The 14,682-nt window shown below is 37.0% G+C and overlaps 1 protein-coding gene across 2 annotated transcripts in view; it reads right to left on the reverse strand.

The window, feature by feature from the left end:
- Positions 1-14,569, reverse strand: part of pou2f3 (POU class 2 homeobox 3) — a 17,456-nt gene extending 2,887 nt beyond the window's left edge. For both annotated transcript variants that reach the window (XR_013279884.1, XM_077505519.1), the window contains exons 1-8: positions 14,308-14,569; positions 7,390-7,418; positions 5,919-6,020; positions 4,222-4,312; positions 3,863-4,131; positions 3,650-3,791; positions 1,309-1,442; positions 1,058-1,222 (exon numbers count right to left, since the gene is read on the reverse strand). Coding sequence is in view for 1 of the 2 variants with exons in the window: in XM_077505519.1 (XP_077361645.1) it covers positions 1,058-1,222; positions 1,309-1,442; positions 3,650-3,791; positions 3,863-4,131; positions 4,222-4,312; positions 5,919-6,020; positions 7,390-7,418; positions 14,308-14,356 (981 nt within the window). In the remaining variant the exon portion in view is untranslated. The remainder of the gene's footprint in view (positions 1-1,057; positions 1,223-1,308; positions 1,443-3,649; positions 3,792-3,862; positions 4,132-4,221; positions 4,313-5,918; positions 6,021-7,389; positions 7,419-14,307) is intronic.
- Between the last annotated feature and the right edge of the window lie 113 nt (positions 14,570-14,682).

A 14,682-nucleotide genomic window follows, 5' to 3' on the forward strand; every position in this document is an offset into this window, starting at 1 on the left:
AATAATGTAATAATTAATTAAGCAATAAATTTATTTAAACAGTGAAAAATTGTTACAATTAAAAAAAAGATTCTCATTTCTTGTTTTTATGACTGCTGTACAATTATTGAATTAAAAAATGTCAAATCTTATGAATATTATACAATTTATATAACCAATTATTTAAGTATAAATGCACAATATTTTATTGATAACACAATAATAGTTTTAGAATTTAATATTTAGAATTAATTTTATTTTAATGAACATATTTAATTAAAAAATGCACAATTGTTTCTGTTCCTATTTGTGATTTTATTATTTAAACAAAATTGTTATAATTAAAAAAATAACAGCTGGTCATTTTTTTCTTTATAGTACCACTGTTTAACTTAAAAAAATGTCAAATCTTATAAATATTATTCATTCATTTTAGAATTAATAATTAATTTAATCATAACTATATAACAAATTATTTAATTTAAAATGCACAATAATTTATTGATAACGCAATCATAGTTCAAGCTAATTTTTCATTTTACTGTTTATAATTAATTTCATTTCAATGAAATTATCGAATTGGAAAAAAATGCACAATTGTTTCTGTGACTATTTGAGATTTTATTATTTAAACAGTAAAAAAATATAATAAAAAATAGCTGCTCATTTTTTTTGTTTTATATGATTCATTCATTTTAGAATTAATAATTTAATCATAACTATATAACCAATTATTTAATTAAAAATGTACAATATTTTTATTTATTAGTTCAAACTAATTTTTCATTTCATTTCATTATTCATAATTAACTCAAAAAATGCACAATTGTTTCTGTGCCTATTGTTTCTTGCGCATAGTATAATTATTTAATAAAAAAAAAAGCCAAATATAAATATTATTTATTCATTTTAGAATTAATAATTAATGTAATCATAACTATATAACAAATTATTTAATTAAAAATGCACCACAATTTAAAATGAATTTCATTTTCATGAACATATTGAATTGAAAAAAATGCACAATTGTTTGTTTCTGTGCGAACGCAAAGGAAAGCGACAAAAGCGCGCGTCGCACCATCCTGGAGTTGTAGCTCTGCGTCTTGACGGGTAAAGTGGTGACGGGGCAGTAGATCCGCTTCTCCTTCTGGCGCCGGTTGCAGAACCAAACCCGGATCACCTCCTTCTCCATGGCCAGCTGCTCCGAGATGAGCGTGATCTCTTCCGAGTTGGGCTTGGGGTTCTGCAAACGGCGCAATCAAATTGCAAATCAAATAACATTGAAGATTTTTTTTTTTTTCCCCCCATCACTGCCGTGATCGTACTCACGTCGAGGAATCGCTTCTCCAGCGTCAGCTTGATATTGGTCTCGATGCTGGTCCTCTTTTTGCGCTTGCGGCCGTAACCTTCCATCAGCGGCGGCAGCGAGGCGGCGCTGCTCATACAGTCCGACGGCGAGTTCTCTGCAAGGACAAAAAACGACAATTCGCATTGCTTCTTCAAATGAATGGCATCACTTTTTTATTTCGTTCGTTAAAGGGATACTTCACTTATTTAGCCCATTATAGCAATAAAAAGGTCATATTTTATCTATAATTAATTTGATACAGTGGTACCTCTACTTACGAAATTAACTGGTTCTGGAAGAAAGTTCTTAAGTAGAAGATTTTGTAAGTAGAGACTAGAGACGCATTTTCCATGTAAATGCCCTAATCCGTTCCAAGCCTCCCAAAATTCAGACATAAATGTTTTATAAAGCATAAAAATGCATCAAAACATGTAACAAATACATGTTACAATTACATTATTGCACAATAAATTAGAGTTGTGCATAATGTAAAAAAACAAAGAATAAAAATGATGGTCATTTACCTTTTTAACTGCTGTCCTCATCGTTTTTTGCCCTCTTTGGTTCATGTTCCTCTTTCTCAGAAGTGTTTTTTTTTTTTTTTTTGCCTGGTGTTTTGTAAAGAACTGATCCATGGATGTTTGCTTTTTTTTTTTTTAAAACAAAAAACAATCCTTCGGAAATGTCCAAGGCAAACATCATCTTAGTGAGCAAATGCCCGACTGGTGAACACTTTTTCTGGGTGATTCTTTTCAACAAATTCTGAAACTTCATGGAAACTTCCGGTATGGCGAGGCATCTTTTTTTTTTTTTTTTTTTTTTTTTTTTTTTTTTTTTTTTTTTTTTTAAAGGCCCGTCTCGTCGCAATTAAAAACTTACTGTGCCTTCATCAATCACCAATTGTTTGAATTTTTGCACAAATTCGTTGGCCGTTAGTTCATACATTTCCGAAAAACTATCGGAACACCTCATGGGCCGCGGGATGAATGATGAGGACGCTGCATAGACACCGATCTAGTATACGCTCATACCTATGGTAAAGGTTCCTCTTAGCCAATGGGATGCCAGAAACATGCACAAACACTGATCTAGTATTTACGCTCATAGGTACCTATGGTTGGAAATAGCCATAGCCGAAAGTATGTTGCGTTCGGTAATGTATTTTTACCATTCGTATCTAGAAATTTCTTTCGTAACAAGAGGCAATATTTTCCCGTTGAGGCGTTTCGTAACTCGAAAATTTCGTATGAAGAGACGTACGTAAGTAGAGGTTCCACTGTACTTTCATTATTTCTCATATACAATTAGTACCTTTAAAAATACATTTTGCAACTTGCTGTCGACTGAAAATGACATCACAAGGGCTCAGGTAACCAATCACAGCTCACCTGTTTTCTAGGTTTGATCATGTGAAATTCACAAGCTGAGCTGTGATTGGTTACCTGAGCCCTTGTGATGTAATTTTCAGTTGACAGCAAGTTGTAAAAAGTGTTTTTAAAGGTACTAATTGTATGTGAAAAATAATGAAAACATCACATTTATTATAGGCAAAATATTAATGTTTGACTGCTTCAAGTATCCCGTTAAGATTTTATGGGGAAAATGGCATATTTAAATAATCGATTCATAGCTTTAATGAATCAATATTGGGCTCGAAAAGGAAAATGGATTTGATATTATTAGATTTTTTTTAAACCCAACCCTAATTTGCAGTACATCAATATTTTCATCATTCTAATTTAATAATTGTAAATACAAAGTAAAAATACTCTGAATTGTCTTAAAGTTCAATAAGCCAGGTCTTTCATAAATGTAACAAAGTATTTTTAAATTCATGTGCACAGTAAATTTAAAGAAAACAGTAAGACAAAATAATTCAATTTAATTAAGAATTTATAGAGGAAAAAATTGGATATTTAAAGAATCGATTCATGGTTTTATGAATCAATCTTGTGCTCGAAAGGAAAATTGATTTGATATTTGATATTTTTTAAACCCAGCCCTAATTTGCAGTACATCAATAAGTCAGTTCTTTAATGACATAAATTAACAAAATAAAAATGATACATTTTCGCCTTTGTCCAAGTTTACAATAATCTTGATTCATTTTTTTTCGAAGGCAGCCAAATCCAGCTTTAAGAGGGTGTGCACACTTCTGCAACATTATCTCAACTGTCTATTTCTTTATTGTTGTTTATTATTATTTATATATTCATTTCTATCATTTTTTTATGTTGTAATTATTAATGTTGGTCTATTTTTTTTCCAAAGGGGGGGTGGGGGGGGTGGACTTTTAATAATGGTTGCGTTCCATCTACGTACCTGCGTCGCTCAGCCACTTCTCCAGCAGAGGTTTGAGCTTGCACATGTTCTTGAAGCTCAAGTTGAGCGCCTCGAAGCGGGAGATGGTGGTCTGGCTGAAGTCGTTGCCGTACAGCTTGCCCATGGCCAGACCCACGTCGCCCTTGAACGTGACGGCGGCGCATTTCGTCAGCACCCGCCCACATTATTTGGGGCTGGTGGGCGGAGTTATACCTGCGTGAAGCCCAGTTTGATGCGCCTCTGCTTGAAGGCCTTGGCAAACTGCTCCAGCTCCTCCAGGTCGCTGGGCTCTTCCTGGGACGGTGGCAGTTGGGGTGGGGCCGGCAGGTGTTTGTGCCCTTGCAGGTGGGCCACGTCCATCACGTGGCCGTCCATGGAGCGGCCCAGCGCCTGCGGGGTCAACGCCAGGCCGGGCTGATGCTGCAGGATGCCGTTGTGGTTGTGCGCCGCGAGTGATGACATCAGGTTGTGCGGCAGAATCGCTGCGATGGCGGGAAAGAGGAGACGAAGAAGACGCTTTGGGTCAGGTGACTCCATTTTGGGATGTTTGGAGCGGCGGCGGTGGTGGTCACCTTGGTGGCCGGGTCCGTTTGGGGCCATCAGGAAGTGCGACTGCGATGGCACGTGGGACGGCGGCATCAGGAGCAACTGCTGCGACAGGTCCTGGTCACCGTGGCGACAGTCGGGAACAATGCAGACAGACAGGATGTATCAGCCACCATACATCCGTCCATGCATACATCCATCCATTAAAAAAAAAAAGTCTCCATCCACCCATCCATTCGTCTGTCCATGCATCCATCCATCCATCAGCCACAATCCGTCTGTCCGTCCAGCCATCAAACCATAAATATCAGTCTCAGTCCACCCATCCATCTGTCCATCCATCCATCTGTCTGTCCATGCATCCATCCATCCATAAATATCAGTCTCCATACATCCGTCAGCCACCATCCGTCTGTCCAACCATGCATGCATCCATCCATCCATCCATCCATCCATAAATATCAGTCATCATACATCAGTCTATCCATCCATTAATGAATATCATCCACCCATCAATAAATATCAGTCTCCATCCACCCATCCATCTGTCCATTCATCCGTCGGTCATCCATCTGTCCATCCGTCTGTCCATGCAAGTCTTCATCCACCCGTCCATCCATCATCCAGCTATCCGCCCAGCCATCCATCAGCCACCATCCGTCCATCAATCCATCCATCAGCCACCATCCGTCTGTCCGTCCATGGACCCATCCATCTTTCTGTCCATGCATCCATCCATCCATCCATCATCCATCCATCAATCAATAAACATCAGTGTCCATGCACCCGTCCATCTGTACGTCTGTCCATCATCCATCCATCCATCCATTAGCTACCATCCGTCCATCAATCCATCCATCAGCCACCATCTGTCTGTCCGTTCAACCATCCATCCGTAAATATCAGCCATCATACATCCATCTATCCATCCATTAATAAATAACATCCATTCATCCATCAAAAAATATCAGTCTCCATCCACCCGTCAATCTGTGCATCCATCCATCAGCCACCAACCATCCATCAATCCATCCACCAACCACCATCCGTCTGTCCATCCAACCACCCATCTGTAAATATCAGCAATCATACATCTGTCTATCCATCATTATTAATAAATATCATCTATCCATCCATCAATAAATATCAGTCTCCATCCATCCGTCCCTCTGTATGCCTGTCCATTGTCCATCATCCATCCATTAATATCATCCATCCATCCATCCATCCATCAATAAATATCAGTCTCCATCCACCCATCCATCTGTATGTCCATTTATCTGTCCATTCATGCATCATCCATCCGTCTGTCCATGCATCCATCCATCCATATCAGTCTCCAGCCACCCATCCATCTGTCTGTCTGTCCATTCATGCATCATCCATCCATTAAGAGTCTCCATCCATCCGTACTTCTGTCCATCATCCATCCATCCATCCATCCATCAATATCATCCATCCATCAATAAATATCAGTCGCCATCCACCCATCCATCTGTGCATGCATCATCCATCCGTCTGTCCATGCATCCATCCATTAATATCATCCATCCATCCATCCATCCATAAATATCAGTCTCCAGCCACCCATCCGTCTGTCCATTCAAGCATCATCCATCCATTAATAAATACTGTCCATCCACCCGTACATTTATTCATCCATCCATCTGCCACCATCTATCCCAATGAGCTGCTTTCTGATTTCCAATATTTATCATTTTACCCCAGTCATGTGAGAAGGGTGCATGGGATGATTTGGCGTTATGTGACATGTCTTCAGCGAGGAACTCAAGTGGGACGAATCGCTGATGTCCTCTGTCTTTATCTGAAACAATCACACACAAAAAAAGACAAATCCAACTAAAAGCGCAGTGCATGCTTGTCAGGTCACGAATGTGTGCAGGTTTGTGTGTTAGCATGTGTGTGCGTGTGTGTGCGTGTGCGTGTATTCGCTCACTCCAGGACCAGTTTGGTCGCTAAACAAGAAACGAGTGACAGACTCCCTCCCCTTGGGCGAGCCACTATGCAAATAGACACACACACACACACACACACACACACACACACACACACACCACCCTCGCCACCGTCAGCACCCACCTGAATGCCATAGCACTTTCTGGGGAAAGAAAAACAAACAAACACATGGAAACAAAAAGTTCCCACTGCAAAAAAAAAAAAATGTTTGTAGAAGTATCCAAATAGCTGCAAACTATTTGAGGTGATTCAGGAGAGATGAGAGGAGGAGAGAGTCATTATTGACATGGTGGGAGGGGGTAGTGGGCGGGGGATAGTGATTTTGGGCGGGAGCGGGGTGGGGTGCTTGTTTGTCCTGAGGATGTTAGCTGGCCCCAAAAAAAGTCTGTTTAACAAGAATTTGTGGGCAAAGGTGACGTTAATAATGATGCTGACCTTGAAAAGCTTTCTCAGATTGGCCAGCACAGTAGCTAGCTAGTTACATTAGCCCATATATATATATATATATATATATATATATATATATATATATATATATATATATATATATATATATATATATATATATATATATATATATACACACATACATATATATACACATATATATATAAATAAATAAATATATATATATATACATATATATACACACATATATATATATATACACACACACACACATATATATATATATATATATATATATATATATATATATATATATATATATATATATATATACACACATATATATGTGTGTGTGTGTGTTTGTGTGTTAGCATTAAGCTAACAGACTTTTCTAAGTTATGAGGTCAGTTTTCATAATCAGTGCTTAAATAGATAGTTGGCAGAAGCAAGTTCTCTTTTTGCTGCACTAGAATAAGTTGTAGGTGGCAGTGGCGCAACATCTCATTCAGTGCAGTGAAATAGTTTTTCTTCTTTGGGTGTAATTTTTTTTTAATATCATATTTCTATTTAAAACTACTCAAGTTATATTAATATGAGTAGTAGTAGTAGTAGTAGTAGTAAATAAGTTATATTAATATATTTTAATATATTTTATTGGCTTAATCACCAAGCCTTGCTTACTGTCTAAGCAAAAAATAATAATAATAATTAATTAAAAACATTAAAAATCATTCAATCATCACGATGTCATTTTTATCATCTATTTGCCAGACCGTCAAAAGACTAAATATGAAATGTCAACCACTTACTTGTCGTTCGAATCCAATTCCTTTTTGCTCTGAAATGACAAAAAAAAAAAAAGAGAGAGAATCAACATGATTGATTAAAATGAGGGATGTTTGAGACCACTTTTTTTCAGACCGATACTCACCGATACCAACTGCCGATACCAGTGGTACATTTTGACAAATAAAAAAAAATCACTAAAAGATATTTTTAAACAAATATATTTCCTTTAAATTTGACAAAAACAAAACCAGCACAGTCACTCTTCAATAGTGTTAACGCTCAAAATAAAACACAAAAATGCTCTTTTAGTTTAAGATTCACAATTTTGAAGTATTTCCAAACCGGTGAAGTTTTGGTGAAAAACTGCTGCAAGCTAGCGCCAGTTACATGCAAGGAGGACTCACTTAACGTCTTCCCCCTCTGCCATCGATCGCTTGTACTCGTCTGCGTCACGAGTACTCGAGTACTTGAAAAAAGGCTGGTATCGGCCCGATACCGATAACTGGTATCGGTACTCACCCATCCCTAATTAAATGTTGGTATTTCATGTGTCACGGTTAACTCGCAGTAAAATTCTGCCAAAACATGAACGCGAAGGAGAAATGGTGCTGCCACAAAATACAATTACTTGAATTGACACAAACAGCAGAAAAAGCAGATGAGGTCCCCAACTAAGCTACAGTAGTAACTGTTGTTGATGCTTTCAAAGTTAGTTTTGAACAAAACATCGATGTTAATTTCCATTAGCCTGCCTAAGGTGTTTTATTAGCTTTGAGTTAGCTGAGTTTTTTTTTTTTTTTAAGTTTCGCTGTACATTCTAACATTGTATTTAAATATACAACGGTTAAAGGTTTATAATTACCGTAACATCAGTAACAATTTACATTAGCCCAACTACGGTGTTTTGCATTATGCTAGCATTAACCTAACAGACTTTCATGAGTTTAGTATAACATTTTGGTATTCAAAAGCACTCTGTTTACATCGCTTTTGTTCGTCAACTTTAAATGGAATGACAAATAAGCATGCTTTGTCCTCTTATTTGGGGCAGTATGCAAATGAGATTTGTTTTCTTTTTTTTGGTCAAACCAATAAAAAGTTTGTTTTATGTGACATTAATTGGAATTTTCACTCGGGCACTTGACTCGATTGGTTCTCGATGGGATTGTGCAGTTGCACCTAATGTTGTGACCACGGTTGCTAGAACTGCAACCCATTTTGCATAATCACAAGACAAACTTGACCTCACACAAATACGCGTAAATAGACAGAAGTTTACACGGTGTGTGAGGATGCTGATGGACCAGGGGGAGAGTTCAAGGGTGTGTTGCCATTTTGTACTCATTTGAATGTCAAATAGGGTTCTGTATATGAGAGAGAGAGAGTGCGAGAGAGAGAGTGCGAGAGAGAGAGTGCGAGAGAGAGAGTGCGAGAGAGAGAGAGCGAGAGAGAGAAAGAGAAAGAGAGAGAGAGAGAGAGAGACTCATCACATCATGCAAATACACTTACAACCCCAACACTCGACCACTCGCCCCCACCCTCTATAATGCCCCCACCCCACCCTCAGGACAAGCAGCCTGGATGGCAAAGTTCCAGTATGAAAATGACTGTGACATGCAAATTTGACTCTGAGAAGGGCTAACTTCAACACACACACACGGAAAAATAATACACCACTCTTTTCAAGTATTGTTCAGGTTTTGTTTGTTTTTTTTCTTTTATTCTAAATTATATCAAAAGAGTTTAGAGTCTTTCAAAACAGGGCTGCAAAAATTAATTGTAAAATACAGTTTTAGATATTGTGAGTATATATTATCCAAATCCTTCATCTTAATATATAATTGTAGTTTATTTTTAAAATTTTATATATATATTTTTTTTTAATTTTATTGATGTTTTTATGTGGCTGTGTCCCGAGGAAGAACCACCTTTCAATCAGCATATTAAATAGTGTCAAATTCAATATATTGCACTTCTGTTAAACTGTTATGAAGAATGATCATCATAGAAAACTTATTTATTTATTTTTAGCTTTGCATCACATTTAATGTTTACAACATAAAACAAAATAAATTTCACTTCTGTGAAATTATTATACAAACAGAAGCAAATAATCATGATCAATAATTTTATAAAACATTTTGTTTTGAAATCTTTGCACGATATTTAAAAAAAAAAAAAAAAAAAAAAAAAAAAGTTTATGGAGGCGCTCTAAAGTTTTAATTTAAAAAAACAGTCCAACAACAGTCATGTACGTAACCATGACAAAATTGTTACCTTCCCGCTCCTGACGGGTGTGGCGGCGGCGTATCTAAATATGTATTTATTTATGCATATATCTGGAAATGATCGCACACGCCTTGGCTGGAAGCGCTCCAATTATAATAAAATACTTTGAAAAAAGAAAAAGAAAAACCCGCAAACATTCTGATCAAAGACGAGAAGTCAATTAGCCTGAAAAAAAAAAACATTTGGAAAAACATCAATACCATTCAGGCAACCTTCACTCCAGGCGAGGGCTGGCACCTTTTTGACGATTCTCTCATTATACCAAGTGGGGAGAAGGAGAATACATATTTGCTCTTTCAAACAGCTTCAGGAGGGGAGGATGCCATTTGCACCGTGGCGATGTTCTTATTCAATATCCTCCATCTCCGTCTTAAGGTCCATGTACTGGTACGACCTTTGTCCTCAGTAGTAAGAGCATTCAGCGCACTTGTAGACTGACCGCTGATCTGATTATATGACTGGATAGCCAATAGGCCAAGACTTTTGAAGTCGTGAGGACGCCATATTGCTCCTCCCAAGAAACGTTTCTCAGTATACGATTCTATACATTTACAGTATGGAAATTGGAGAATACCTGAGATAGTACTTAGTAGAAACAGCATGATTTATGGCGGTTTAAATTTGTTCATCAAACAAGAGGACTTCAGACATTTTACAACTTACCTTAAATACATGTATAAATTATATGCTTAACTCTTTCACTACCAGCCATCTTAGAAATTTTCAAAATTTTCAATACCCACGCGATATTACATTCAATAATTATATATAAGCCGAATCTACCAAATGACAGAATAGAATAGAATACTTTTTGCCCCGTCCCGTTCTTTGATAATTGACAGTAGAAAAATGTAGGTTTGCCAAAAATCAGCCATTTCTCCCATGGATTCTCAAACTGTGTTTATTTCATATAAAATGGGGCAATGATGTCATCTACCGGTGTTTGGGCATCAGTAAAGTTGTTTCCAAGTTTGACATTTACAGTCAGATTCTTCCCATCTATCCCCACTCTGAAAAATTATAATTGACAATATACTTGTCACTGGTAGTGAATGAGTTAATGATGTTTACAGGGGGAACCTTTTATATTTTTTTAATTAAAGAATTATACCTGTAATTCAACAAAAGATGCCTCTGCCAAATGTAATATTGGGGTCTAAGGAACTGAGTGATAAACTGAGTGTTAAAAAAGAAAAAAAGGGGGTCTTCAAAGCAGCACACATTTGTTTTTTTTATTTTGTTAACTTCAAGTGACCACCCCGGCCTCATACTAACTGCCTACGAGTTGTATAAGTCTCATCTGTACGTATACCGTATAGTTTATACAGTAGTTTGCTCGCCAGGTGGGTGGAGCAAGATGGCTGCCCTGTGACTTCAACAGCTTTTACTGGCATGTTTGGACTATCAGCTATCCAGTCATACATTCAGGTCAATGAGACAGACAAAGTCTTGCTAGTCATGGGTTTCCTACTTGTGCCACTTCTAGCTTACTTACCTACCTACCTACCTACCTACCTATCCATCCATCCATCCATCCATCCATATCCAATTCCATCCATCCATTCATCTATATCCAATTCTATCCATCCATCAATCTATATCCAATTTTATCTATCCATCTATATCCAATTCCATCCATCCATCAAATTCTATCATCATCCAGCCATCTATCCATCTATTATCCATCCTTCCATCTATTATCCATCCATCCATATCCAATTTTATCTATACATCTATATCAAATTCTATCCATCTATCTATCTATCTATCTATCTATCCATCCAGTATGTGTATATATAGCCCTACATATATATGTAAACAAAAATTCTACAAGTCAACATCTAGCAATTCACTCGCAATACTATCAGTGTGCAGATGTCAGCTGGAGCACATTTGCCTCAAGTAACTTGTCATTCTAACTAGTATGTTGAATTGTCTCAGCGCAGACAGAGAGCATACTAGTAGTACATTGACTTGCGGGTTTCCAGTGAGTGGATAACAGTTTATTTTTATTTTTATTTTATTTTTTATTTTTATTTTTTTAATGATTGTGAATAGAGTGGATCTCAATGAGCTTATATGTATATTAATAAATTAGGAATTTATTGATTCCACAGCCACTCTCCATGTAAGACTCTGAAAATGTGACTTCATTTTTCACTAATTACTAAAAGAATGTTTTGTTTTTTGCGCACACTCGGCCATTGTTTGAAAGGAAGTTCTGCATTTCTGTTGACAGTTCCCATTTAGTGTTTTGTTTTTTGTTGCCATCCTGGGCCGCGAGGCAAGCCTGCATCTCTCAGCAAATAAGCCTGAGGGCCATCCTGGTATGGCGAGCAACTGCCACTTTACACACACACGCACGTATGCACGCATACATGCAGAGTTCTCCACGGGTCAAAGGGATCCTTGTTTGGAACACGAAAACTTGCCACATTTATTTGTTTGTTGGGCCTTGATTGACAAATTAGCATATTTTGGATGATGTCAACCCTTGTACATACAGTATACTGTCCAATGTTGTATATTACATGGTAGCATTAATTTTTCCAACTTTAGTTTGACAAAATCATATGATTTGATTGAACTATTAGGAGTATTAAAATCCAACATTTAGTTCTCTTTGATTGTCTCCTCTTTTTATACGCGTCGCTGCTCCATGTGTCCGAGTAGCAGTTGTTTGAATGTTTTGAATCATTATATTTAATTTCCTCGCATTTCCTATTAGCATCAAGCTACACTTCAACTTGCCTTGACTTATTGAAACTTTTTTTTGGGTGAAATTATGACACTATTCTTGTAATAATTAAAGGCAATTTCTTGTTTTACAACAATTTAAGTTGTGTTAATTTTTCACAATAATCTAACTTATTGTTTGCATTGTTATTACTTCACCTAAAATTATGTTCATATTCTCGCAATTTTTTTATTACGACCATTCCTGTAATTATTGTATTTATTTTTAGTTCCCAAAAGCAATTTGCAAAATATGTTAGCATTTAAGCTAATGAACTTCCTTAGTTTGGTTGACCGTTTTGCTTTTTAAAAACACAATATATCGTTTGCGCTGTTGATATGCATTGCTGTGGCGTGTTTGTTAAAGCATCAGTCATTTCAAGTTTTATAATGCTAATGCTAATGCAATGCTAATTTCAATACAATTACACATTAGCATTAGGATAGCGGATTTAGTCAAATTATTTACTTAAAAGTGGTAAAGAAAAGTGGTCATACTTTATGACAACATAATCCTTAAATTAAGACTTTTTCATAAAATCATTACTTTTTTTTTAATAATCCAACCTTTTCCTTTACTAAAATTCCATTGCTATTGATGTGCTATTTATTTATTTATTTATTTATTTATTTATTTATTTATTTTTTACTTTTACTGTAAAAATGAAACCTGTTTTCTTTGCAGTTTTACAGTAAACAAATAACTTGGAGCAATCACGCTTTGCCACCTTTTTGGAGAGTCTCCTTTTGATTTCTGGTAAGTGATGTTATACGATAGTCCGTCATTTCTTGACAACAAAACCAGGCACTGAGAAATAGTTTTTTTTTTAAATCTAAAAAAAAAAAAATAATAATAATAATAATAATAATAATAATAATAATAATTTTAAAAACAAATCTGATAAATGTGATTAATCACATTTCTCTTCTTTTTTTTCACTATCACTTCAGGATAAGCGCTCGTGCCAATTCATTAGGCACCAATAAACAAAAAGCCAATCCACCTGCTACAAATCCTCATTACAATGTCATTTTAACTGGATCTGCATGTGAGGTTTCGACAAACAAAAGCCTGCACCGCCTGTTTAAAATGAAAACTGCCAACATAAATAAAACGCTGAAACGGCATGCAAAAATGACCATTAAAATAAATCACAGATTTCGCAACAGCACTGATCATTTGCTGCATGGTGCGATTTTAGACCATGACCAGAATGTATATGTACATAGATATATGAAAACGTATATATTAATAATAATAATAATAATAATAATAATAATATTATTATTATTATTATTATTAGTTATTTTTACTGTTATTTATACTTTTAATTCAGTTTGCGTTCTCTAATAAATGTTCTGGGGCGGCACGGTAGTCGAGTGGTTAGCACGTCCGCTTCCCAGTTCTGAGGTCTCCGGTTCGAGTCCAGGCTCGGACCTTCCTGGGTGGAGTTTGCATGTTCTCCCCGTGCCCGCGTGGGTCTTCTCCGGGTACTCCGGTCTCCTCCCACATTCCAAAGACATGCATGGCAGGTTAATTGGGCGCTCCAAATTGTCCCTAGGTGTGCGTGTGAGTGTGGATGGTTGTTCGTCTCTGTGTGCCCTGTGATTGGTTGGCAACCAGTCCAGGGTGTCCCCCGCCTACTGCCCAGAGCCAGCTGAGATAGGCGCCAGCAGCCCCCGCGACCCTTGTGAGGAATAAGCGGTCAAGAAAATGGATGGATGGATAAATGTTCTGTGACTGTCAGACGCCATTTAAGTCAGTTTCGCACAAGTCAGAGTGTTTGAATCATCCCGATAAACAGCAGAGTCTTATTGAATCTCATGAATCACCCAAATAAACAAGCAAGCGCTACTTAATCTCACGAATCATGCAGATAAATAACAAATAAGAGAGTATAACATGGGCTCACTTGTCTGCTCAGCCTGAGTGTCCGACTGCTCCAGAGTGTCTGCGCTCATCTTCCCGACCTGCGATGACAAAAACACAATTCAGCTGATTTTCCTACGCCATTTCGGCAGGACAAGGCGCAGGAAAATCACCTCCACTTTATTCTAATGAGCCCTCACCGCCGCCGCCACATAATGCACTGCTTATAATATTCATAGGAGAAGACTCCCAGCAAAGCACAACAAAAGAGTTGTCTTTTCTTTTCTTTTTTTTGAGAAACTTACCTGAAGTGTCTGTTTAGTGATGCAAGAACGCGGAATCTTCCGTCCCCACTACTGCAACTTGTATGACTTACTTTGGCATTTTCCAGAGTGGAGGAAAGCTCACCTGTGCAGCA

Source organism: Festucalex cinctus, chromosome 18 (genome assembly GCF_051991245.1).
Source record: "Festucalex cinctus isolate MCC-2025b chromosome 18, RoL_Fcin_1.0, whole genome shotgun sequence".
In the NCBI taxonomy this organism is placed as follows: Eukaryota; Metazoa; Chordata; class Actinopteri; order Syngnathiformes; family Syngnathidae; genus Festucalex; species Festucalex cinctus.